The 26,338-nt window shown below is 37.9% G+C and overlaps 1 protein-coding gene across 1 annotated transcript in view; it reads right to left on the bottom strand.

Moving 5' to 3' along the window:
* Positions 1 to 19,361: 19,361 nt before the first annotated feature.
* CWC27 (CWC27 spliceosome associated cyclophilin) overlaps positions 19,362 to 26,338 on the bottom strand; it is a 93,259-nt gene continuing 86,282 nt past the window's right edge. The window contains exon 14 of the mRNA XM_051788301.1: positions 19,362 to 19,775. Coding sequence (XP_051644261.1) covers positions 19,613 to 19,775 — 163 coding nt within the window. The 3' untranslated portion in view covers positions 19,362 to 19,612. The remainder of the gene's footprint in view (positions 19,776 to 26,338) is intronic.

The following is a 26,338-nucleotide window of genomic DNA, read 5'->3' on the forward strand; positions in this document are numbered from 1 at the left end:
AACTTCAATTAGTAACTAACTATACTGCTTTGAGTCAAAAAATATCGCAGCTCTTGTTTCAGATCTTATTGTATATAATCAGCAAGTGTGCTCCTGATGATTGTGTAGCGCTTATAATGCCAGCTGTGTTAATTTTTTTGTCCAATCAGTGCTTTCAAAGGCCATGAGAAAATGCTATGAATAAAAAGTGGAGAGCCAGTCCTTAGGTTCTTAGATTCCAGCAAGGTTGACTGTGTAGTTCTGAATGCACAGTTATTAAATGGCAGATGATGACTATTCTGAATGGAGCTACAAAGATCTGTCCCTATAAAATACTGGAGATGCTAATGTGGCTATTTTTTGTTTCTCTTCTCACAGCTTTTACATTCAAAGATGAGTTGTATTGAACTTTGAGCACTGTCCTGACTTTCCTAATTCAGTGCACTTAATCATTTTTCCAAGGCTGCTTTTGCTTTTCTGTGGTAAGTGTAGTTCTACTGATTTTGTGTGTTAATTGGTGTACAACTTCATATGAAAACTCTTGCTGTGATCTTGGTACGTGGATTTAGTACACAAATACTTTAGGCACTTACAGAATACAAGAAAAATGTGGTACCAGCTTTCAATTTGTTGGTGCTTATGTGAGCATTTTTTTTGTTTGGCAAATCTCTCTTTGCTTTTGGATTTCCTTTCCTCAGTGGATCCAGCTCTTTTTCATTACTGCTATTGGTCAGGCTGGATGGGGCTTTGATTAACTTTGTCTAGTGGGTGGCATCCCTGTCACAGAATCATAGAACCCTCCTGTCCACAGCAGGAGGGTAAGAACTAGATGACCTCTAAGGTCCTTTCCAACCCAAACCACTTATGGTTCCATGATGTATGTTTCAAGGTTATTTTAATTTTCTGATGATCAGAAATGTTGTCCATGTGGCAGTTTGAGCTTGGCTCCCTGCCAAGTGCCCAACACCACAACAAAAGCTCTCCTCCCCCCCCCTTTCTTAAGAACACAGGGGAAGGAAATCGGAAGGAAAAAAGCTACCAAAAACTCAAATAACACAACCAAAGCAGTATATATATATTTACATGTATTACATTTATATACAGTTACAATACTATATATATATATAGAAAGAGAATCCCAAACACCCTAAAAAAAAGAAGAAAGAAAAAAAACCAAAAAAACCCACCCAAAACCAAAACCAAAACCAACAGATATACACAGTAAAATAAAGAACTAGCAAATGAAATCTCAGTACTTTCCTTGAGAAAACAGAAATGTCTCAGTCCACAAATCACTGCATCTCCCTCTTGAACTCAGGAAGAAGCAGCGGCCTCTCAACAAATCACAGACCCCACACCCCCAAGCTGGAGGAGACACAGAGAGGCTGTTTTCTTCAAGTCCACCAGAGGAGAAAGAGAACTCAACCCCTTCTCCCATTGTATTTATATGTTTGCTTACGTAAGGAATAGGATGCAATAATGGGACATAGGTACTTAGTTTCGACCTGGTTGCCAGGAAGAGGCTTAGACCAAACCATTACAGTCTATAATCAGAGGCTGACGTGGTGATTAGAACAGCTCGAAGTGCCACTTAATGAACTAAACATCTCACTGAAACTAAAAATAGTAGTATTTGTTTAATTGTTTCAATGATGAAGTCTGTTGGTCTTTTAACAGCACTTCCCACAGAAACTCTTTCCCCCTTTAGAAGAGATAAATCATGTGACAAACTCTGGACGAGTGTGCACAGGTTTGCTGATAAGAAAATTGAAGGCCTTTGAAGACTGTACATTATTTAAGTATAAAGGCTGTCTTGCAGCTCTTCTTCTTCCCATGACTTTGGCTGTGTATTTCTAAGCTTCATTTTGCTGAAAATGTTCATATTTCTGTTTTGACAAAATATCCTCCATGTACAGTCCTCCAGTTGTATAGTACTTTTCTCTACCTGTAATGTGAAATGGTAGGAAAGAAGACTCCATGTGCCAAATCACATTATGGCAAGAAAATTAGTGTTTTGAGGGGTTTTTTTTGGCAGCTCAAATTTTACACTCAGGACTCTAAGTGCACAAATAGAAAAGTGTAAGTAAGCATTTCTGACCTTCTGATCCTAGAGATTTTTCAGTTTCTGAAGCTATCAAATCTTTATAAACAGGAAGTACAGATTAAAAATAGAAACTAATGTCCAGAGTAAATTAACAGCATAATTTAGAGGAATTAATTTGGTATAGTGTTTTGAGGGAGAAAGGGAAGGGGTTATACACATCCACTTATTGCTTTTTGGTTTTTGACCTTAAACAAATTAATCTCTTTAATGTTTTCCCCTTTTATCTCCCCTTAACCATGCAAATAACTTCAAATTATGGTGTCTGCATTTAAAAAAAGTGCTTATTAAAGGTGCTTCTGAAAGCATCCCTTCAACACTGAGTTGTGAATCATATATCTTTCAGTGGTGGTGTGCTGTTGCTCTGTAATCTCTGAGGATTATTTATATGTCTTCAAACTTTGTGGCACTTTTGAAATTTCTCTTAAGTGGCTAGATGTGTCCGCCGGGTTATTCAATTAACTTCTGCTTCTGCGAGGTTGCAGCCTGCCACAGCAAACACAGTCATGCTCCACTGACTGATGTAGCTCTCTGCGCTTCGTTCTTCATTGGGAAGAACTGCTCTCCTTGAGTAACAATCACACAAATATACATGTGGGGGAGACTATCTTCTTGCCTCAAACACAGATAAGTGGCCTTTACTACATGTGCCCTTTTCTAGTATTGGATGATCAATACTAAAGGTAAACATGAGCTTTGCAAATGTGAGTTCCCTGTCTTCCCTTTCTCTGAATTATTTCCATATCTCAGGTCAGTGTCAGACAAATTTTTTGTCTTTCCTAGTGAACCTTTCCTATGTCCGTGTCTACAAGTCAATGCATTTGTTCCCTGGCTCCTTCCTTCTTCTACTGAATGTGATAAGTGCATCAATTCTTTGTCCAGCCCTTTTCTGTTCTCAGGAAGCTGTCATAAATCTTTTCTATAAGGTTTACAGTTCCCCTTTCTTCCACTGGGGATGTAAGTCATCTGGCTCTAGTGCTTTGTTGGCTTTCAGGATTCTAATTGCCTTCTTATCGGTTTTATGATGAGGATAAATATTTTCAACAATTCACTTCCCCAAGCCTAAGAAAACATGCCTCAGTCTGTAGGATATTATCTTCTTTCCTTTTGTGTGGACTGTCTAGAAAAAAATGAATTAGACCTGCAGCATATTGACCATCTATCACTAGTTTCCTTCTTTGATCATCTAGTGTTACACATGTAAAATTTCTTTTTGTTTTGAAGGCATGCTTTTCTTTTTCTTTTTTCTTACTTTTTTGCTACCCTTTCTCAGTTGTTTTTTCATTTAGACACTGTCTTATTTAGATGTTATAATTGCTTTGGTTCCATACCATACATCTTATTAATTTCCTCTCTGAGAGACATGAATTTCTGACAACTTGCTCCTCTTCTCCTTTGCTAATTCTGCTTTTTTGCCAGAATTTTATGTTTCACTGATGCGTGGTTTTTGCAAAATAGCACACATAAAGGCAAATCCTACTCATGCAACTAAGTAGGGATCTATACTATTTTACCTGTAGCTATTTCAGTAATTCTAAATATGTATTTCTTTGCAAGTGAACTATATTCTTAAGTTTTAAAATCTCTCTTTATTGATTGCCTAGAACAGTAGGGCTTAACCAAAAAGGCTATGTTCCTATCACTAGCAAACAAAAAGACAATCTGCTTGTGTGCTTGTTTAAAGGTAAACCAGCAAGGGAAAATGAACTCAACCCAAAAGAGAGATTATAAATCAGAATAACAATTTAATAAAATAATAAATAAGTACGATTATACAGACAAACAATTGGTTTTAACACACAAAACCCAAATGTATAACCCAGCACCCTGGGGCATGAACAGAGTGGTGTTCTTTGGGCTCCCTGAATCCAAAGTAAAGGGAGAGGGGGAAAACCTGTTGGTGAGAGTGCTGTTGCAGTCTGGTCAAGAGTGGTGATTGCAGTCTGGTTGAAAAGTGGTGGTTGCAGTCCAGTCAAGAGTGGTGATCTGCAGTCTGGTTGAGAGCAGTGATCTGCAGTCTTCCTCTGGATCCCAGGAGTGGTTAAAAAAGTCCCAAGACTCCAAGATTATATATCCTCCAGTTCAGGCAGGAATGCTCAGTACCTCCCTCAGGGCGAGGAGTTCCTCAATGGGCATGAGGACAAGAGTACCCTCCTATCTCACAGGCCTCTTAACACCCAGTTTATAGCCTGAGGAGTCAGGCTCTATGTGCAGATGGTGTAAATGGTTCATTGATAACAGTTTCTGGGAAATGGCATGGAAGGCTATAGAATACACAGTTTTGGGTTACACCCATCCAGTGATGAACTGGTCCCAGCTGTTCTAGCTAGGACAGCTTGCAATTTTAAAAGCTCTCACTGCATGTTCTGAAGTTGGTGTACGGTATGTTTTGTTTGAAGTTGTTTTTTTGTGTGTGGTAACACCTTAGTGGGGGAGGGGGTATTGAATGAATATTTTCTGAATGCAAATGTCTGATTGCAAATGAATCCCACAGGAGGCTGAGAAACATGAAATCAATCTAAACAATCAGATTCTTTTTTGGCATATGAAAACAAAAAAATAAAAGTAATGTAATGAAAAAGTATGTAAAGTAATGTAAAATTATTGATTGTAAAGATTTAGTTATACTTGCCCTTTCCCTCTAATCTATCCAATCATGAATAGTAATCTGTTATTTGCAGATGCAACAACATTATTTGATTTTCAGACACTTTCAATATCTACATGTATTTATTGCTTTTCCAGCCTCTATTGCACTTTTTTTTGATAATCATATGTTAGTCCAGAAGAAACTAGGTGAAGTCACTGAACTGGTACCTGCATACGGTGGCGATTGGTCCCAGCTGGATGTAATTCCATTCCCTACCACCCTCTGGGCCCAGCCATCCAACTAGTTTTTTACCCACTGAATAGTGCACCCATCCAAGCCATGAGCAGCCAGTTTTCCCAGGACACTGTTCTTGGAAACAATGTGAGAGACTTCACTAAAGTCCAGACAGACAATGTCCACGCCCTTTCCCTAGTGTGCCTTGCTGTCATAGAAGATCAGGTTGGTCAAGCAGGGCCTGCCTTTCACAAACCCCTGCTGGCTGGGCCTGATCCCTTGGTTGTCCCACGTGTACCATGTGATGGCACTAAGGGTGATCTGCTCCACAACCTTCTCTGGCACCAAGGTCAGGCTCACAGGCCTGTAGTTGCCCAGATCTGCCTTCCAGCCCTTCTTGTAGATTGGCATCACACTTGCTAATCTCCAGTCAACTGGAAACTCCACTGTTAACCAGGACTGATGGTAAATAATTGAAAGTGGCCAAAAGAAGAAACAGAAGAAATCTATCTGAAAAAAAGGAAGACCAAGGGGAAAGGAATTTTTAGGGAAATTCTAGAAAGGAAGAAGGAAAGAGAAAAAATGAGGAAGAAATTGAGCTGTGAGAAATTAATCTATTTGGTTTTTTTCCCTTCATGTTCGTTCCTTTTTGCTTCTGGGTACTATACATAAGTCCAAATATACCTTCTATACTATAAAGAAATCCAGTAATGACTCCAGAATTAAGAGTATGATGAAAATTTTTCTGAAAAAGTGACTAAGACTTATTTCATGTGGTATTTTTAAAAATTTCACGCAGTAATTAAGTTTAAAGGCTAGGAATGAAGTTTTTTCCTCAGTGGCTCCTTGGAGGGGAGCTGACTTTCTATTCTACACTTTCTAATAAGATGGAGGGAGAGCATAACTTTTCTACAGCAGCAATATTTTTTTTTATTTGTAAGGTTGATTAACGTAAGAATACATTCTGTGAGACCTTAGTTGGATTTTTCTGTCCTGTTAGCTTTTAGACATGTTTTTATTTTATTAGAAGTGCCTTTATTTCACTCCAGAGATAAAACATTCCTATGTCTTACAGTTCAAAATTAATTTTTGGCACTGCTGATTATTAATATGTTGATTGTGGTGAAGAGGAGAAAGCTTTCTGTAATCTGCCCAGAGACTGTTTCTTCAGCAACCTCCAGTGATGTATGATGATACTCTTCAGATTGTTCATGAATGAAGCAAATGCATCTTAATATATTGTAATGGTACTTGCATTCAATCTGTGTATTTGATACACAATTCTGTGTATCAAATGGATTTAGAATCACAGAATCACAGAACGATTTGAGTTTAAAGGGACCTTAAAGATCATCTAGGGACACCTTCCACTAGACCAAGTTGCTCAGAGCCCCATCCAGCCCGATTTTGAACACCTCCAGGAATGAGACATCCACAGCTTCTCTGGGCAACTTGTTCCAGTGCCTCATCACCCTCACAGTAAAGAATTTGTTCCTAATATCTAAACTCTAAATCTACACTCCTTCAGTTTGTCTTATCACTATATGCCCTTAGTAAGAAGTCCCTTTCCAGCTTTCTTGTAGGCTCTCTTCAGGTATTGGAAGGTGCTATAAGGTCTCCCCAGAGCCTTATTTTCTCCAGGCTGAACAACCCTGACTCTCTCAGCCTGTCTTCACAGGAGAGGTGTTCCAGTTCTGTGATCAATTTAGTGGCTCTCCTCTGGATTCTTTCCTTCAGGTCCATGTCCTTCTTACATTGGGTTCCCCAGAGCTGGAGAAAAGTTGGCATGAGGTTCAACAAGGCCAAGTGCTGGGTGATGCACTTGGGTCACAACCACCCCAGTTGCTCCAGAAAATCGTCCTAGAACTCTAGTGGAAGGTAATTCAGAAAACTACCTCTAAATACCACAATAATGCATGATTATATGTCTTACTTTTTCTTCTTAGAAAATGTGGTGTAATGTTTACAGCTTTCAAGACTATGTCAGTTTTGAAACTCCAAGTACTTCAGAATGGATTTTAGGTCTCTAACAAGTCTAAAATTAAATCCTGAGTTTGAGAGCTTGTCTTGAAATACCAGGTCAGTATATAAGTATATAATACCTAAGACTTCCCTTAGTTCTACCTGGATATAAAGGGGTCCAAGTACTATGCAGGGATATGCTCCCTTTGGATTCCAGCAGAATGAAGTGCTGTCTTCAAGCAGTTAATTTAATTTTTGTTTGTGTGCATGGGCCAACATAGAGAGAAACTACTGCTTCATTATTTTGGAGGTGAGTTGAACTGCTTTCAAATAGCATTGTCCCTGTCTGTCTTCTGCCTCTCTACAGCCTAAGAGTAAGTTTGGCATGGGTGCTATGGAAAAACACTTGTAAAGAGAAAAATGCCACATTAGTAAAATCCATTCAACAAGATGGAAGGTTTAAAATACATTTTTCTGTTTGGTCTTCCTCATGGACAGATTTTGGCCAAAAAAGAAACCCCAAGACAAACATAGCTTCTTGGTAACAGTAACTTCTAATATCAAGTAAGTAAAAATAATATCATGTTAGGTAAAATGGAAGCAACTGTTTCGGTGCAACCCATGTATAAAGAAGTAGTGCTCTTCTGACACCTTGTGCTTTGCTCTAATAGGAAAACAATTGTTTTTCAGTGGACAGCATCAAAGCAAAAATGAGGTGCAAACAGACAGAAGAGATAAGTCAGCACTGTGTTTGAAGTAGCATGCAAGTGTTTCCAGCTAAGACAAACTGACCTTCTGCAATGCTCTTCTCAGAAGTATGGCCCAGACTGCAGCACTTGGTAGTACCTGTGTTTTGCCTGACAGGTTCTACATTTTGCTGGGGGGGGAAAGAGGCTGGTGATACAGCATGAATCTAATTCAACCCTGATACAGGACTGCTTTCAATCACTTATGAAACAATGAATATTTAATCCTTCTCTTTAGACATGAAAAGAGTTTCTTTTCTGTGAATCCTACTATGGAAGGTTTTAGCCTTGTTTGTGTTCCTAAAAATATTCTCATTTCAAAAATGAGACTAGTGTGTCTTTTGTAGGAGATACATCTCTCACTGTTGTTTGACCAGCTGTTTCTTATTGTTCTGGAAACAAAAATTTGGAGTCCTAAGGCACAAACTGCTCTTACAACAGCCACATCTGTTCTGATTAGGTAATGTCCACTGAAAGAGACTTGTTGAAGAAATGCAGAAGCCTTCATTTAGTCAGATATTTGGGTCTGAGGAAAGCAGTGGCTCTGCTCAAGAAGTGTCTCGCTTAATAATGGTCAAAACTTTGAGAATGGGAAGGGATAGTTCTACTGAGAGCATCAACAGCAGAACATGAAGGACCGTGTTGGTACCAAAGAGTAATCACATTCTATGATCAATATCTCCCAGGAAACAACTCTCATTCTTTTTTACTTGTAACAGATTTGTCTACTAAATCCCAAGATTAGAGCATTATATGCAAACACTATTCCCTAAACTGGTATGCCAGCAGGAACAAGGAATGGCAGTTGCTTCCTAGTTCAACACACTTTTCAAGACAATATGTATTGTTTTACTTGGATTTTGTTTAATGAACAAAAATATGCCATTTGATCCTGAGAAGATGGCCAAAACAAGCTATCTAAACTCTCACTAATTTGCAGAGAGAGGTGCCAGAATCAAGGGCTAGATTATAGCAAAGACTGCACTGCACAGGATCAATACAGTTGGACCTGCTTAGTTACAACAATTCAGATAGAATATGTGTTCTGATTATGTGTCCAATATTTCAGAAGATGAAAAAGGAGAAATTCACCCCCAGCCTGACCACTTATAGATTCTGTTTTCACATGCAAGGTTGGCAGTCTTTTTAGAGAACATCCCATTATCTCACCCTAAGATCAGCTGGCTTTCACAAATGTGAAATGCTGGTCTACATTCACAATCACCAGTAAGTTACCTCATACAGTTAACATCTCCCTTCCTTCTCTGTAGAACGTGGGCTTCCTCTCAGTGGCAGTACACTTGGCTAAAGTGTAAAGAACCAAGTGAAATCTGTCTAAAAAAAATTGCCAGAGGCATTTCACTGCCTTCGTGCAGACACAGCAGACTAGTTACCAAATGACAGATGAGAACAGTTGTTCTGACGCTTTAATTCTTTTCCTTTTCACTTTCTTCCTTGGTAAGAGGAATTATTACCACTCATATGAGGACATATAGGATATTAAATTGTTTTAGTTACTGTGTATACATGACAGAATTTGCAATGCCAACGCAAGGAAGAAGCCTCTGCAGATTCCTTTTAATTTCAGAAGGAGCACTGTAACAGATCCTTGCTGACATGAAAAGATTGAGAAGAGCTGGGTAGTGTTTACCTCCATCATACCATTTGTTCAGACCCAGAGCTGCCTTTTTATTCAGCTTCACACATTCATCCAGCCTTTTCAAAGAATCTGAGGCTTGGGGTATGCTAATTCTTGCTATTTGCAGTCAGAGGTTGTATTGCTACAGTTCATGACACATCTGGGGAAAAGAAATGCCTGTGACTGGCTTATCAGATTTTGTGCCTCAACTCTGTATTAACTTGTTTTATGCTGCTGCATTTAGTGAAGTATGAAATGCATTTCTTACCTTACACAGTCTATATCTTATTAAGGATAAATTGCATTTCAGCAAATATTTTCTTTCCAAGGAGTAGAATTTTTCCCCCTCATACTATTCTTCAGAACATGATGAAATTGCACTTAGGTTTAACAGCATGAATTCACTTTTATTGCCCAATTTCCTTCTAGTGTATGGTAAAAGGGCTTGTAGATAGCAGAGGAGTAATGTAAGTTTAATTGTGTGATGGTTTGACCTGTCTCATACAGCATTTTGATAAGTAATCTATGAAATACTGACTAGATGAAACCACAGCTAGAAGGCCTTGCAAGCATGTTGAAGAATAAGATGAATTCATAACGCTTGCAACTATTTGATAAAATGCACCAAAAAACAGTGTGCAGTTCAATATGGATGAATACAAAATACTGCTTTTGGTAATAATCAATTGCTAAAATAAAAAAATAACTGCTAACCAGTAGGGTAATAGCAAAGAATTTGAGAATTATAATGGTTCACAATCTGACCATCTGTATCAATGGCATCTATGCTTGTATGAATAGACAGAGGTGCTGTTTGTTAAGATACATTCCTCTGTCCTTAGCATCGGTAAGACTTTAGTTAGACTGCTGTGTCCAGCCTTCTTTAGGTACCACAGTTAAAGAAGAATGCAGGCCAGCTAGGAGAAAAGCCAGACAAGATTAGTAGGGATGATTTAGAGATATATGCAGCATGCCTCTTAGAGAAAGAACTGAAATTTTGAGATTGTTTACACTAGAGGAGAAAAACGACATGATAAATTTTTCAATACATAAAATATTTCTGCAAAGTAGAAAAGGTTATTCACTCAGACTGGTACAAGAAGTTATGGGGCTTACTACAGTAAGGGAGATTTAGGTAAGATTTTAGGAAATATATCTGAAGACAAGAATAGTCATGCATTGGAAAAAAAAAAGTTGGGGAAGTATGGAGTGTTGAGGGACGAAGTTTAGACAAACCTCTTTCTGAAATGATGGAGGTACTTTGGTTATGTCCTGTCTTTTTGACCTGAAATGATGTGGAGTGGCTATGTAATTATTATTTGGAAAGCTCAGTAAAAATAAGATGCTCTATGTAAACAGAGAGCCAAAACAGCATGAAAAGAGAAGCTTCAGAATTATGAAGGCCCACGAGCTGTCGGTGTAGCTTTGTTCTTATTAATTCACTGCTGTTAAAGGAGTCTAGACTTTTGTTTGGTAATGTTTGACCTTCGAACAATATCATCCTTTTTCCATTATAAGCATTGCAACCTGTATTGCCTATATTTCCTTCCTGTGTTGCCTATATTTCTGAAGTGCAATAATTAGCACATATTTATTTTCTAGTCTGTGAATAAATACCACCTCAGCCTCCAGACTCTCTTTTTAGATGCATTCATATAATTTATAAATGTGTACTTTAGGTAATAAAGGTAGAAATCCATAGATAGCTTGAGGCATTGAGTCTTTCTTTGTGTGAGATGTCTTTGAACTTGCCCTTCAACCAAAAGTTTAACATATTTTTCTTCTAAAACTACATTCCATACAGTGTGACCAGGAGCCAAATTCTGTCTATCCATAGCTGTGTGATACTATATTGGCTTGCTCAAATGTCTCCAAATGCTTGTGGCTTTCTGTGGTCACAAGGGACCACTACTCCAAAAGCCATATTGTGGAAATAGCAAACAGTTTGTCACTATGGAAGTTCTTTCCTTGCCTCTCCACCTCCTGTCTGGAACCCAAACTAAACCTGTGGTCTGACAACTGGGAGACCAACTGATATTTATGAAATATAGATCAGATCCAAACACTAGAATGGCCAGATGTGGGAGAACAACACTCCACTGTCTGCTGCCAGTCTCAGTAATGTAGCTACTTTGACCAACAGTTCACAAGAATATTCTCGAAATAAAACAACAATAAAAAAAATGGTTGCTTACTGTTCTGTAGTTTTTCTCATAAGGTGCAAAGTCCCAGATTTCTGAATGTTTTGGTGATGTCAGAAAGCACAGAACTTAAAGTTCACTGCAACAGAGGAAGAATGGCAGCAACTCCACAGTTCTGTAGAGTAAATAAATATTAATTTTCCATATTGAAAGCCTAATTATCATTGAATATTATGGAGTGGATATATTATGTACTATGAAGCTCTTACGCCATTCACTCCTACTCAAAATTCCTCGCTGAGTTTATCCAGGCCTGAGTTCCCTGGCTAAAAGATCCTTACACAGTTGCAGTATTTTTCCAGGTCCTTCCTCAGTCCATAGGGTCTCCTTTTGTGCTTCTGTTCCTCCAAATCTTGATTACACTATCCTAATGAATCTGATTCACAGGGATTGTTTGGATGCCAGCCGATTTTCACATGCTATAGTATTTTGGTGTATATGGCAGTGCTTGTCTGGTGTAGATTTTGTAATCTCAGTCACTCATAGCATGGGAACTGGGATCCTGAGATTCTGACTGCAGGCACGTGGCTTTATTTAAGGGATAATATCACTGTCCTTGATTAGAACAATCGAATCACAGGAACAAACACCTTTTCCAGTTTTTAAGCATTGAGTTTTATGGAAAGGTAAGTCTTCAATGAGAACTCCTATTATTGCAATAGAACGCCACAATTTCTGAATCAGTTTGTGTTTTAAACAGCACAGGTTACAAGAATCAGTACTAATATATAGACAGGTTTTACACCATAAAAATACAGTGCATTTGAACCATGATTTTAGTCCGTAACAATGATGAATTTGCAGTGCCAGTTTCAGCCACTAAAGAATTGTAGTTTGCCAAAAAAACTGTTACAGATTGACTAGAAATAAAGTCTATGGATGAAGATAATTTTCTAAGAAGAGAGCTTGAGAAGACAGAAACATACTTGTTTTACTCTACTTTCTAATTTCCTTCAGAAACACTTGGTCCTGATACTAATTTACTTTAGCTATGAAGACTGGATTGTCTTCACCTCAGTATTTTAAAAAGGTTTATATTGGAGTTCCTGACATTACTCTCCTATCCCTTCCCTGTTCTAGGACTGTAGCTGAGGATATGTCTGCTCATGAAGTCATATGCCTGTGTTACAAAGTCTCTTTTGAAAAATATCTTTTGCATTTTGAATATCCAGGTAGCTACTGAATACAGATCTATTTCTGACTTGTGCATTCATATTTCTGGTTAAGCTCAGGAATTCCAAAAATAATATCAGGGAGGAAAACTCAGAAGCTCATTGCTTTTGTGGCTTTTTTCACTGAGGCCAGTTTTAGCCTGTGTTGCCAATGATCACTCTGTACACTTTAGTTTTACAGTGTATACATAAGCTGTGTATGCAACAAATGATGTTTTTTTAGCCTCTCCATATAGCCTATTAAACAGTAGTTGGAATACTTCCATCCCTAAAGCAAAACCTTTGGCATAAATAATATTGTCATTTGGATAGGCTAGACATACTTTTGCAAAGTGATCTTGTAAAAATATTGTCTGAGTTATGACTGAGACTAAATTATATGACAGTGAGGCAGTATATTTTGGTCCCTCCAGTATATGAGTTCTGATCTTGTAGCAGTGAAACCACCTGAAATTAAACAAAAAAGAGTAGTGTGCATCAGATTTGGATGTTGAAGTAATCTGGTTTGTTTTGTTTTGTTTGAGTTTTTTTTAATCTCTTTGCAGACTTTTATGTAAATTCTTTGTTTGGCAAAGGCAAACATTGCTTACTGTTGTTTTCCTGTCTGATGATTTTTATATAATTCTTATTTTCTAAAATAAAATATTATTAAACACTTTGAGGAGACTCTTATAACTACATTATTAGTATAAGCAAGTCTGGAATAGCTGGGTGAGAATTACTTTTTCCTCTCTCATTTACAGATCTTCCAAATGCTTTTCCATTGTCTTTCAGGGATAACTTCATTGCTTTGGTGACCTAGATAACAACATCTTGCACAAGATACATATTTCTGTTTCCCCTCAAGGTCAATTGTAACAAAAACAATCTTTCTGATCTGTAGGGCAGAGATAGATATTACAGTTAACAATCCCATTTACCCCCTCGTGCCCCTGAATCATTATTTAGATGTTCATGCTCATTATACCGCGTTACCAAGTTAGGACCAACTCACACTCTGTCATTTGAAATAATTCATGTGTTTCATGTGTAAACTTTCTGGTTTGTATATTCTGTAAATGAAAGGCTGAGCAAAATGTAGCTGTAATGGAAATATTTTTTAAAAATGATTAAACACATACTAATTGCTATTTTCTGCCATTCTATCAATACCTGATACTACATGTCAGATCACACAAGCCATTCACACAGTGAAGAAATGGGGAAAAAATGAAAAAAAGAAGAAATGGGGAAAATTACAAGGTCACTTCTGAATTGGTGTCTCTCACTGCATCCCAAGACTATAGAGAGACAGTTTAAGCAAGTGAAAGAAGTATCCTTTCAGTGCAATGCTGTATTAAAATCTGTTCTACTCAGAAGTTACTTCTGAAGAAGAGCATATGTGATTTTGGAGCCAATTTTCAATAGCTGCTGCAAAAGCACGATCTACCATACTGTGTGCTATATAAAGAGCTTCAGCTTTCAATGCTTTATTGCTGCCAAATCAAGTTGCCAAAACTAAAGGCTATCCTAGGGCTATTCCATAACTGTGCCCTTTTACTACTACAGACAAATCATAAAGGGCAAGTGTACAGCTTAAATAACCTTATGAATATCAGGCTGGACTTTCAAGTCCATGATTTCCATTGACTTAGGAATATGACTGCCATATCTTGCTTTGTTCCACAGCCAGTGCATTTCATAAATTAAAAATAAGAACCATAGTAAAAGCTGTTCATATCAGGAGTTGTTTTCTCTTCCATGTGATCTTATAAGTCAAGAATAGTAGATTTTTTGCCTACTTCCCTATAATGAAAATTTTTTTCTTTTAGATTTGGAGAATTAGGCATAAAAATACAACTTTTTTCCTGATGAGTTGAGGTTTAGGATCAGAGTTTTTCTTTTGTTTCAGAAGATGCTGTCTTGTTGTTTGTAGTCTCCTTTCATGTCTGTAAGTTTAGAGTTGTTATGGGAAGGAAGGTACTTGTACTTAGGAGTAGAAGGTTATTACTATCAACCAATTTATGTTTTAAAAAAAGGAGAAAAGGTTAGGCTTTAATTCTTTTCCCCCTTAAAAATTATCCTTCAGGTTTTTGTACTGCTTTGGAGTAATACTAGACAACAATTGTAGCTCACAATCACAAGATCCTCATTCAGTGGTCAGATTTTTCATAGTAATAGACACTTCATACTTAGTCAAGCCATGTCAATTTAGTGGAACAGTCTGGCATATTAGGTATTTCTAGCATCTTGTTTCATCTTTTATGTATGACCTAAAGGTAGGATCAAGTGTGAACAGAGAAAGCATTTTGGGTACAATGCTATTTTGTTTTAGGAATTAAAAAAAAAAAAAAAAAAAAGGAGATATAAAGAGAAAGTGATTAAAACATAAAAAAGTTAAAATATAAATTTTAAGTCTACTCTCTAAAGCTTTACTTCATGTTTTTTGCATTTGTAGTATGTACAGAAACTACACATGCACATAATAAAATAAAATGCAGCTTCAGCTGGAGTGTTACTTTTCTGAGGGTGTACAGATTCTTCAGCTCTGCAATGGGAAGCCAAGCACACAGAGACATTCAAACAGTGTGAGAGGACAGTGGAGTAGAGACTAGATATAAATGTAAAAGCTATCAGAAGATTGAGGAGGATATAAATTCTTTCTCTGGCCTTTGGTAATAGAGGCTGACAGGGAGGCATGATGATGAGAAAGTGTGGTGATAAAGTCTGTGGAGGCAGAAACCGGTTCTTACACATCTGTGTGAGATGCACAAGAAAGACCTCCACAAGTGTGGAGTAACTTTTTAAACAAACTCTTCCAATCTGTGACTTACAAATTAAACTTTTGCCACATTAGTGGGTTCTTAAAAAACAAAAGAATTGTAAAATCAAGTGGAAAATCCCATCTGTGATAGATACTGGAGTGGAAGAGAAATCCTGCCAAGAAAAAGTACTGTGAAACTAAACTGAATGCAGAGGAATATTTTGTTGTGACAGCAGCTAAGGTGCACAGGCTGTGTGCCACCTTCCCTGGGTGCCTTGCAGATGTTGTGACCAGACCTAATCCATTAGAGAGCCCCACTGTGGGTACAAGGTGTCTGTTTGCATGAGGAATTTGTGACTAGCAAGCAGGAATGTGGCACGTCTGACCATGATAACTCAAGGGGAATCACTTTATGGCATTAGACTGGGATATGGCAAGCTTCCGGTATTGGCAGGGCAGGAGTGTGTTAACAAGGGATGAATCAGATACATTCAAAAACTTTTTGGTTTATGTTCCTTGTGCTGTATATACTTCATCAGGAACCTTATAAATGTAGTCACTGTATGATCAGCTCACATTTTGTTACAGTGAAAGATGCAAGAAAATACCCACATTTTTTACTGAGAAAATACAGGTAAGAAGTCCCCTCATCTTCTAACAGCCCAAGTCTATCATAATTTAAGTAATGACAGATGCATATGTGTCTGCCAGAATGAGGCAGTCTGAAGCTATCCTTTCTGTCTGAGGCTAGTTTTTATGTTGCCAAAACATAACTGTGTCTCTTGCAAACTTGATGTCCTCTAGATGAAAGCAGACAACATTGGTGTGTAGTTATTTTAACTGTTAGAGGGGAAAGGAGACAGTTTGGGAAAAAACTCTTCCCAAACCTGCTCATGCTGGAAACTAACAGCTCAGGCAAAGCTACGTAATGTGGCATTGCAGACTACACCCATAGCAGCCTGGGCACAGTGGCTATTTAACAGAAATAAACCAGGCTGTGTTGCACTTTAGGTGTTTTTAGCTCCAAAGCAAAAAGGGCACATTGTACTACCTTTGGCATCACTGACAGGATTTGTGAGGCAAGCCTTAAGCTGTTCTCGAGGACCTTGCTATTACCAGACATGGCCTAGAAGAAGCTTATCTACTTGAAACCCAGCTGGTTTGGAAACAAAAATGTCAACAAACATAATGCTACGTGCAGGTAAAACTCCCCCCCCCCATTTTCTTTTCATTTAGGAAAGTCAAATTCCCTCTTACAAAATGAAGGGCTCCATTAAGGCTTCTATTAAAAGGAAGGCAGGGATGACGGAAGGACTCTGTCTTACAGAGTGCTGTTAACACTAGCCCACTGTGTTGGCAGGAAAGCTGATATACTGAAATTGGAGTTTAGCTGCCAGTAAAAATAGGTAGACCTGATCTTTGTGTTCTAGTTCAAAATTCAGTCATATTCTGGGTTTATGTCAGTTTTAGCTTATTGAAATGAGTAATCAAAAAAGCAGGTGGTGGTGGTGGTGGTGGTTGGGAAGTGGAGTATACCCAGCAAATTTAAGCAGTGAGTTGCTTATAGAAGTTATTTAATTATCAGCATTGTGGTGTGCATCTTCAGGCTGGGTGATCTATGCCCATAATTAGCATTTTTTAGAAAGGACAACTTCACAAGCATTAACACACTGGTTTTGTACTAGTAATGCATAGATAAATGTTCCTAGCTGTATGTTACAACTATGTAGAGAATACACTCATGTTTATATAAACAGGTGAGGTACTAGCCATAAGAGTGGAAGAAGGAAGCAGCTTAATGAAGATTCAAGAAAATACCATTAGTCTAAAATCTCACTACCACAGAACAAATTCTTTCTGCAGCTGCAAAACCAACTTCACTTTTCAGCCACTAACCTAGCTCAAGATGACTCTTTCACAGAGAGGGGGACACCTGTCCACATTGTGTTTCCCACTTGCTTTTCAGGATCGATAAATAAAAGGTGTAACTCTGAGCACACTCATTTCGGTCCATATAAAATACTGCAATCTTGTAGCATTCAACATTTCATGCAATTATAGCAATACTAGATGATGAATGAAATAGGTTTGAGTTAAAATACGATTCTGCTAGCCTAGCAGTATGGGAAACAAGCAGGTTTGTTATCTGCAGTACAGGAGTTACCTTTGACCCTGTAAAATTTCTTGTTTCAGACAAGTGTCATCATTTCAACTTCTTTCTGTGATGTTTTTTCTCTTCGGTGTTGGCTTTACCTGACATGGTACTTCTGATATCAGCGTCTCTTGTCTTCGCTCCAGATGTCTCCTAAATGAAATGCAGAACTACTTTTGCTTCAGTGAAATGAATAAAATTCAGACACCCTAACCTATTTCTAAGTGACTTTCGGCTGATTAGCTGTGATAATCTGATTTTAAATACACACTGATCAAGAAATGTCAGCATAGTTATTCTCTTGCTCTTGTCCTGTATAGGCAGGGTCCAGACTTTCAAACCTCTTCTTACTGAGCAGAGCCCTAACCCTCAAGTTAAGCTTTCATTTCTGAGCTTGTCTAGTGCTTAAAACTGAGAATCTTCTAATAAAGCAACTCAGAGCTGCTGCAGCAAAAAGATTCAGCTAGGAAGGGTGTTAGTCAACTTGCCCATTCACTGACTCATGCATCCTACTTTAGATTACAGGGACAATATGTAATTAGAACATTTTTCTATTACAAGGGTGGTAACTGTGTCCTGGAATTGATGCTCCAAGTTCTTTCTAGATCTAGCCCTTACTTTCCCCATGCCAACCTCCTCTGCCTATACACACCCCCCCCTACATGTAGAGTCACCTCCTTCCTCCCATCCCTGTCAGAATGGGGGTTTGATATGCCTATTTCCTGTAATCACTGCTTAAAAATTTTCTCCTCAAACAAAGCAGTGAATAGAGGTAACAGTATGTGACACTAGATGTTCTCAATTTTGCCAACAGCAGCCTGACAGAAAGTTACTTAATGATTAAAAACCTTTGACTTACTAGTTTGTGAATGGAAATGTTTAGGAATGTAACCCCTCTTAACTTCTTTACACCATGGCACAGTATAATTCACTCAGCCTAAGAGGAGGATACTGACAGCTTTATACAGGGACTCACTTCACACCTCCAGGTTTTCTTCTTATCTCAAAAGTTGCACCGTGCATTAAAGCAATAGTCTGTATTAATCTAACCTCTGACATTTGGGCCATATTAACCTATCAATGCAGGTTTATGTATCTCACACCTCAGACCCTATAAAAAAATTTGGCAGTGGCAGCTTGATAAGGACACCATACTTACTGAACTTGTTCTAAAAACATCAGCAAAACCACTACTCTGGTGGCACTTTCTTTTGACTTTGCTCACTTTTCTTTAGCTATTGCCCATATGGGTAATTCATGCTCCTGTAGATTCAGAACTGCTGCAAAGAAGGAGCAATGAAAATTCACGTTTATCTGTAAAAATATTAACATCCAGGGTTGTAAAATACGTGAAAAGTCTACAAACAAGTGGTTCAAGCAACAACTGCAGCACATTCAGATTCTCTTTTTGAGAATAACACTATCCATAATGTATTATTGGGAATAATTATATTATTGGAAATACTATTGGGAAGTTGGGATCTGTATTGGAATGTGTATTTCAAGGAAGGAGACAATTACCAAATTCTCAAATTAAACTCAGTTTGTTTCAAGAAAGCTGGGACCACTCTAAGGAGTACTGAAAGTGCATCATCTTAATTCTGTGAGAGTGGTTCAGGCAGGCAATGTTTACTGTTGCAATATTTACATGCCTTTATAAAAAAAAATAAAAACTAGTAAAATTGTACTTTCAGAAAATCTTAAGACCCTGCAGATGGGGTTTCTATGTGTTAATTTCACCCTTGCTTAGACAAATTCTCATTAATTTTGCTGAAAACTTTTTGATTACCATATATTGATTGAACAATGATGGTGACTACTGCAATTAAAGTACAGACAAAAGCCAAGTCAGCTGTTTTATTAAATATATAACTCTAAACACCTTTAGAGAGGCTGGACAATGAATGCAGTGAGAGCACATGACCGCACAACTTAAGAAACAAGTGATAGCTCTGCTTCAAAACTGTCTGACAGGTTCTTGAGAGATTCCTTTTCACACTTGTCCAGGGATATTTTTAGAATCAGCTTACAAAAGAGCCAGTGCTTTATTGCAGTCACTTTCCAAGGCAGCTCTGGCTAGCTTTACACTCCTTTTATCTCCTTTCCTTTTTTTCTCTCATTATCTTCTTGCTTTCTTCTCTTCTCCTCTTAGTTACAGGATTCCGTGGATCATAGATCTCAAAAGTGTCTTCATCTTGCATGCTTGCATCTTTCACTTTTCTGCTTCTGTCTTCAAACTGAAGTACATGTGACATCCTACAAAAATAAAACATAGCTCAAACTCAGTGAATGAATGGAAAGCTATAATTTGTAATTATGATGTGCATTGCAAGATTTTAGTATTATGATTTATTTTTGGGCACAGCAAAATAGAACTGACTTGGGTTTCTTTTGTTGTTAATTTGGTTTTTTTTCTTTTTTCTTAACAGACCCAAGTATTATAAGGTAACTACTTTTGTAAAGACCCATTTTGAAAAATACATCTAAATAGAGATAGAGTTGTGTCTGCTGAATTTTATTTCATATATTAAACTCTGTTTTCCTGTCTTTTTCTATTAAACATATCTTCCAAAATGTATGGCAATTTTTTCCCAGGAACACGGACTGTTTCTTAAGTTTCGTATTAGTCACTTTGGACTACATGGTGTACAGTTTTACAGAAGTGGGGAAGAGCTTACATGGAAACCACTTGAAGTGGTTTCACACAAAAGATCAAAAGGGGAATGCTTCAAGTCCTGCTGCTCCACATTAACTTGGCTCAGATCGTGCTTTGAATACCAGACTAAACAAATGCCTTGTTCAATTCCATGTTTTTTCTCCTGTTGATTAGTAGTTTTCCCCCATCAGATATTTCCTCATTTCAGCAAATTCCAGTAATCTGAAAACATCACAATTACATGACTGAGAAGTGGGACCATATGAACCGCAGGAGGCTCAACAAGGCCAAGTACAGGGTCTTGTACATGGATTGGGACAACCCCCAGAATCAATTCAGGCTGGGGGATGAAGGGATTGAGAGCAGTCCTCCTGAGATGGACTTGGGAGTGGTGGTTGAAAGCTCAACATGACCCAGCAATGTGCATTCACAGCCCAGAAATCCAATTGTGTCCTGGGCTGCATCAAAAGCAGTGTGGGCAGCAGGTCGAGGGAGGGGATTCTGCCCCTCTGCTCTGGTGAGAGTCTGGAGTTCTGCATCCACCTCTGGGGTCCTCAGCAACCACAACACATGGACCTGTTGGAGGCCACAAAGATGATTACAGGGCTGAAGCACCTTCTCCTATGAGGAAAGGCTGAGAGTTGGGGTTGTTCACCCTGGAGAAGAGAAGGCTCTGAGGAGAACTTAATTGTGGACTTTCAGTACATAATGGAGTTTATAGGACAGACTTTTTAGCAGGGTCTGTTGTGACAGGATAAGGAGTAATGGTTTTAAACCAAAAGAGGGTAGATTCAGACTAGATTTAAGGAAGATATTTTTTACAATGAGTGTGGTGAAACACTAGAACAGGTTGCCTAGAGAGGTGATGAGTTTGTATGTATATTTATGTATTTTATATATAGAAAAGTTTGTATGTTCATTCTAAAAAAACCCTGCAAAACAGAATTAAATGATTTTTCAGGGCAAACACACAAGCCTAGGCAAAACCTCCACTTAATCTTTGGATTTGGTGTTCAACAATTTCAAAAACGTCTTTGACTTTGCTGGGACAACTAAAGAGCTATACTGATCTGAATCTAAGCATATCAATATTTACAGCATTAGATGTCTTTGTCAACAGTCCTTGTGATAGAAAATCCAGGAAAAATGAGCTGCAAAAGGGAAGTCTTGCAGCTAATGAAATACTGCTTTACTGGCCCCTTGCAACATGTAAGAGGTCCTAAGTTAAACAGGGTTTTCAGAGAGCTCTAGTGCAAATCTCCACATATAAAGAAAGGGAGGGAGAACCAGCTCAGTTACTGTAGATAACAATAAGTACTATTAAAGAAACCAGACAAAATTCAAAGCTATAGACCCTATAAAATCTGTCTAAATGCTTTAGAAAATTCCTAAAAACAAAAATTGAGAATTTTAATTACAATTGATTCTTGACCATGTGGGTTTCATAAACAATTAAGAGTCATTTCCAGTGTATAAAAGTTGGGTAGTTTATAACTCTGTACACACTACTAATACCCAAACTTATTTTTTTAGTCATCTCTACAATTCAGAAAAACATAATGTACCATCACAGTGACTCATGATTGCATATTTGTAGTTTAATTATAAAAACATTGTCTCACAGTGGAGGGACTGAAGTAATTTATTTTAGTGAACATGCTTTCTGCATTTGTCATATTCTTCTCAACTCATTAAAGATGAGTACACGTACCAAATCACACTATCCTAGTCTGAATGAAAGCACAGGCCTAAAGAGATGGAGTCATCCCTTGGTGCATGGTTTTACAGTGTGTTATAGGAGTGTAAGTAGAAGTGTAGTCACACTTAGCTCTTCCACCAACTCAAATTTTCTAAGAATGCCATAGCACAGGATACAACTTGCAGGACACAACTAACAGGAATTAAAAGTAAATGCATCTCTAATTCTTGGGTCAGACCATACTGTGGTCCCAGGTAGTTTGCAAATTAGATGCACTAGATTCAGATGAAGCAATGTTTACTTCTCCCCAAGAGCTGAAAGAAGTCACAGTCTCTGACTCTTACGCATAACTTTTCACTGAGACGTTCCCAGCTGTGATTAAAAATAAGCCAAAATTAAGATACTTTCTGATATTCCCAGAATCAATTTCAGATGCAGCATCTCATAGGTAAAGCAAAATAAACACAGACTGTGGTAGAGATTTAAAAAAATATTTTCCTGCTATGAACTTAAGTTTATTTTTAGCAAGTCACACATCTTCACAGGTAGACCTGTTCTGCATCTATGTAAATATTAAATCACACTGAATACTGTTTTTCAAAACCAACTGGAATTGTTCTATTTTTTACGGAACATGGGAAGTGTTTAATAATTATTTCTATATTAATTACTTTAATTTAAAATAATCTTACTCAAGCTCCTCCAACAGAAGTTTGTATTTGCATAATTTTCCAAGTGCAGAGTTAGGGCTGCAATTCCACAAATACAGGTTTCATGAGACTTTTCCTTGTTTGGTTTATAGCTCTCTTGCCTTTTGCATGCTCCTGGGTTCAGTGAGGAGCTGGCTGCCTAGTCACATTTCTGCAGTCACTGTGCTGAAAGCACTAACTTCATCTTATTTCTGGTCTTCAGGAATCTGTTAACTTGTGCTGACTGTTGACAGCTCATTTTAAACGAGTGAGACATTTAACTTTAAAACACACTTTTATTCAAAATTTAAAGGATGAAAGGTAGTCAGTTCTACCATGCAGAACTCAAAACAAACCCTAAGTTTTGCAGCTTAATATTTTTTGCGAAAACTTAGTCTTAATAAAATAGTTTGCCAAAACTGATGACTCTGGGTTTGAACTACCTAGGTGTGGAAATTGTTGTCTTTCTTTAGTAGAAATAACTACAAAATTATTTTCTTAACACCTGTTATTAAGAGAGTGCTGCAAATCAGAACGAGCAATCTTTGCATGGATGTATTGCTGGAGAGGGTTGATTTTTACTCTGACCAGATGACAGCATCCTACACGTTTACCATGATCCTATCCCATGTAAAGCGGGAACAGCTGTTCTGCTGCACTGCACTTCTTTCCTTCAGTGTTACTAAAGAATATACAATAGTTGGTTCTCTTCTGTATTCCCAAGGTGGACTGTCTTGAAATGTTAGACTGAAATATCTGAATTAATTTAAGACAGTTTCAGAGACAGCATAGCATTTCAAAGGTAGGTTGCTCTCACAGCCTAGTGATATTCTCAGGTCAGCAAACAGAACTTTTGAACTCCTCTAGTGAGACAGTACTTGTAAGAAAATGATACACTGTAATCCCTCTGATCTTGAGATGTGTGAGCCATGCACTGGATCTGAACCATATGCCAGCTGCTGACAGGCGGCACTCATGTTAAGTGTAGCATAAAGAGAAGCCTGGTAATCCAGCAGCTTTGGCCTTTCCAGAACCCCCTTTGGGAGAAACTAAAGTGGCAACAAGTGAACTGAATAATTTTGAACCTTGACAACAGTAACAAAGCACAATGCTTTTGCACTACTGATGAAGCTCAAATCGCCAGGTATAAATGCACTCAAGTATCAGTGATTTTTATACTAATGGAATGAAATTGCAAAGCTGTATCGCCTAAGTCCACACTTGTTTTTCAAACTGATACAGCTGGTGGCTGTTACCACCTACCCTCCTGCCCCTTCAAACTCCTCTGCTCAAGTGGCTCTACAGAGCAAGCCTTGCACTCACTTGCATCAGCATTTTTAAGCAGTTGATCTTTGCATTAAATCATCAACAAGCGTGAACAAAAGTTACGCTCTGCCAACTCTGTTGTGATGGTAGTGGCTTCTGGCAGAGTGACAGTAACTTCTTAAGCAGTTTTAGGCAGGTGCCTGCTCTTTGAGGTGCCTGCATAAAACACTGCAGTTGGCATTATACCCTACATTTTTGCACTAAGTAAATAAAACAACTAATCACATTGCTATGACATTTACAATATCAGAATTTTGCAAATTATGGTAGAGTTTTATGAGACTTTCCATCAGGATGTTAAAAACGAACACAGAAGAGTAAGTACCCGTGTCAAGAAATTCAGTGCTGCTTCTTACATTGTATAGGTTGTCTAAAAAAAAGGAGCCCGGTATGGACCATAACTACTGATACTACCATTTGTTTCCAAGTTCAACATTGCTTGCAAGTAATGTGCTTCCTACTTTTCTCAATTTCACAATGCATCACATATTTAAAAGAAAAACAATGCGAAAAACTCAAGCACTACTGCTTTCCTTAAATTATACTCTACTTGGCACTATAATTTTCCTTCAAATATTGTAAACTAGTATGTTAAACTGAAACCATTAATCATTAAGGCAGGAAACATTATAACACTTTCCTTCCATCACCCTGAAGATACCTAGGCAGTGGACAGAAACTAACTTTTGAACACAGACAAGTGAATCCACAGATCAAAGCAAAGGAGACCTCTCTCCCAAGGAAAAAAACTTTAGCTGTTCTGGAAAAATGCACTCACTGGCACTCTTTTCACTCCCAGAAGAGTAGTGGGTGGCACAGGAATAGGAGAGAGAGTTGAGAAACACAGAAGGGCAGTTACGAGACCACAAAAAAATAAATTGAGGAAGGTAAAGACTAAAAAAAAGATTGGAATGAGAAACAAAAACAGAGAGAAAGAGACTGCTCAAAATGTAAATAGAGTGAAAAATGTCAAAGGACAATTACAACAAACATATATTTTGAATCAAGGCAAGAGAACAAGAGTACAAACAAGGAAAAAGGATGTTTTACTATTACTGTAAATACCCCACCCCCATGTACTTTACTGAAAATAATTTCAAGACCCAAAAGAGGTATTTTCTAGCTTTCAGATGAACGGAGTACTATTAGCTCACAATATTTCAGGTTTCAGCTGTTTGTGCTAGTTTGGCTGGGGTAGAGTTCATTTTGTTCACAGTGTCTAGTATGGGTCTGTGTATTGGATTTGTGCTGAACACAGTGTTGATAGCATAGTGATGTTTTGTTATTGCTGAGCAGGACTTACACAGAGCTAAGGCCTTTTCTGCTCTTCATACTGTCAGCTGGCAAGGAAGCATGGGAGTCTGGAGAGGAGACACAGCTTGGACAGGTGACCCAAACTGACCAAAGGGATATTCCAGCCCATAAGACATCATGATCAGTACATAAAGCTGGGAAGAAAAAGGAGGGGGGGAATGTTTGGAGTGACGGCGTTTGTCTTCCCAAGTAACCATCACATGTGATGAGGCCTGGCTCTCCTGGGGATGGCTGAACACTTGCCTGCCCATGGGAAGCAGTGAATTAATTCTTCGTTTTCTTCGCTTGTGTGTGGCTTTTGCTTTTCCTATTTAACTGACTGTATCTTAACCCAAGACTTTTCCAGCTTTTACCATTTTGATCCTCTCCCCAATCCTGCTGGTGGGGGAGTGAGCAGCTGCATGATGGTTGGGGTTAAATCACGACAACAATGCAGGTAATGTTTTATTGTTGTTCTCGCACGGAGAAAAAATGTCCCCAATGCTAAACAAGTAAAACTGATGAAAATATGCTTAAAAAATATCATACAACCTCAGACTGTACACTTCCGTTAACTTTGACTAGCCCTTTGAACTTGTGTATTACAGGTACTGGAGGATGAAAAAATTGGCTTTAACCTCTTCAGAATAACAAGAAAGTTGCGGGTCCTCCACAGACCAGAGAATTAATAGTTTGTATTTTTTTTGGTGTAGGCCTACAGCATAAAATCAGAACAGAACTTTTACAGATATTTCTAACATAATACTTTTTGAGATACTCTATTTGAATGTTATAAGCTTAGTTTTACCCCAAAAGAATCACTGCAGAAATTGTAAGAAACTATAATAATTTCACTTTGTATGGGATTTCCAGGTTAAAAAAAACCCCACAGACATTAGTTTTTGAAAAGCCAACAACATAACCTAATCTTGGTGAAGACTAATGTGGTATTGTATACTTCCATTGTTCAAGATAGCACTAAGCGTTTTTTTCTCACAAAAGAAGATTTAATTGTAAGTAACCTTCTAAGACACGGAAAAATCAACTTAACTATGAAAAAGCTCACCTCATTAAAAGGTAAGCTGTGGGAAAATTAGTGAAGATTAGTTCTCATAATATCAGAATTAGAAATATGTAAAACTGTGATGACTTACTT

This window comes from Manacus candei, unplaced genomic scaffold, assembly GCF_025592945.1.
Source record: "Manacus candei isolate 608988 ecotype Guabito, Panama unplaced genomic scaffold, ASM2559294v1 h1tg000024l, whole genome shotgun sequence".
Lineage (NCBI taxonomy): Eukaryota > Metazoa > Chordata > Aves > Passeriformes > Pipridae > Manacus > Manacus candei.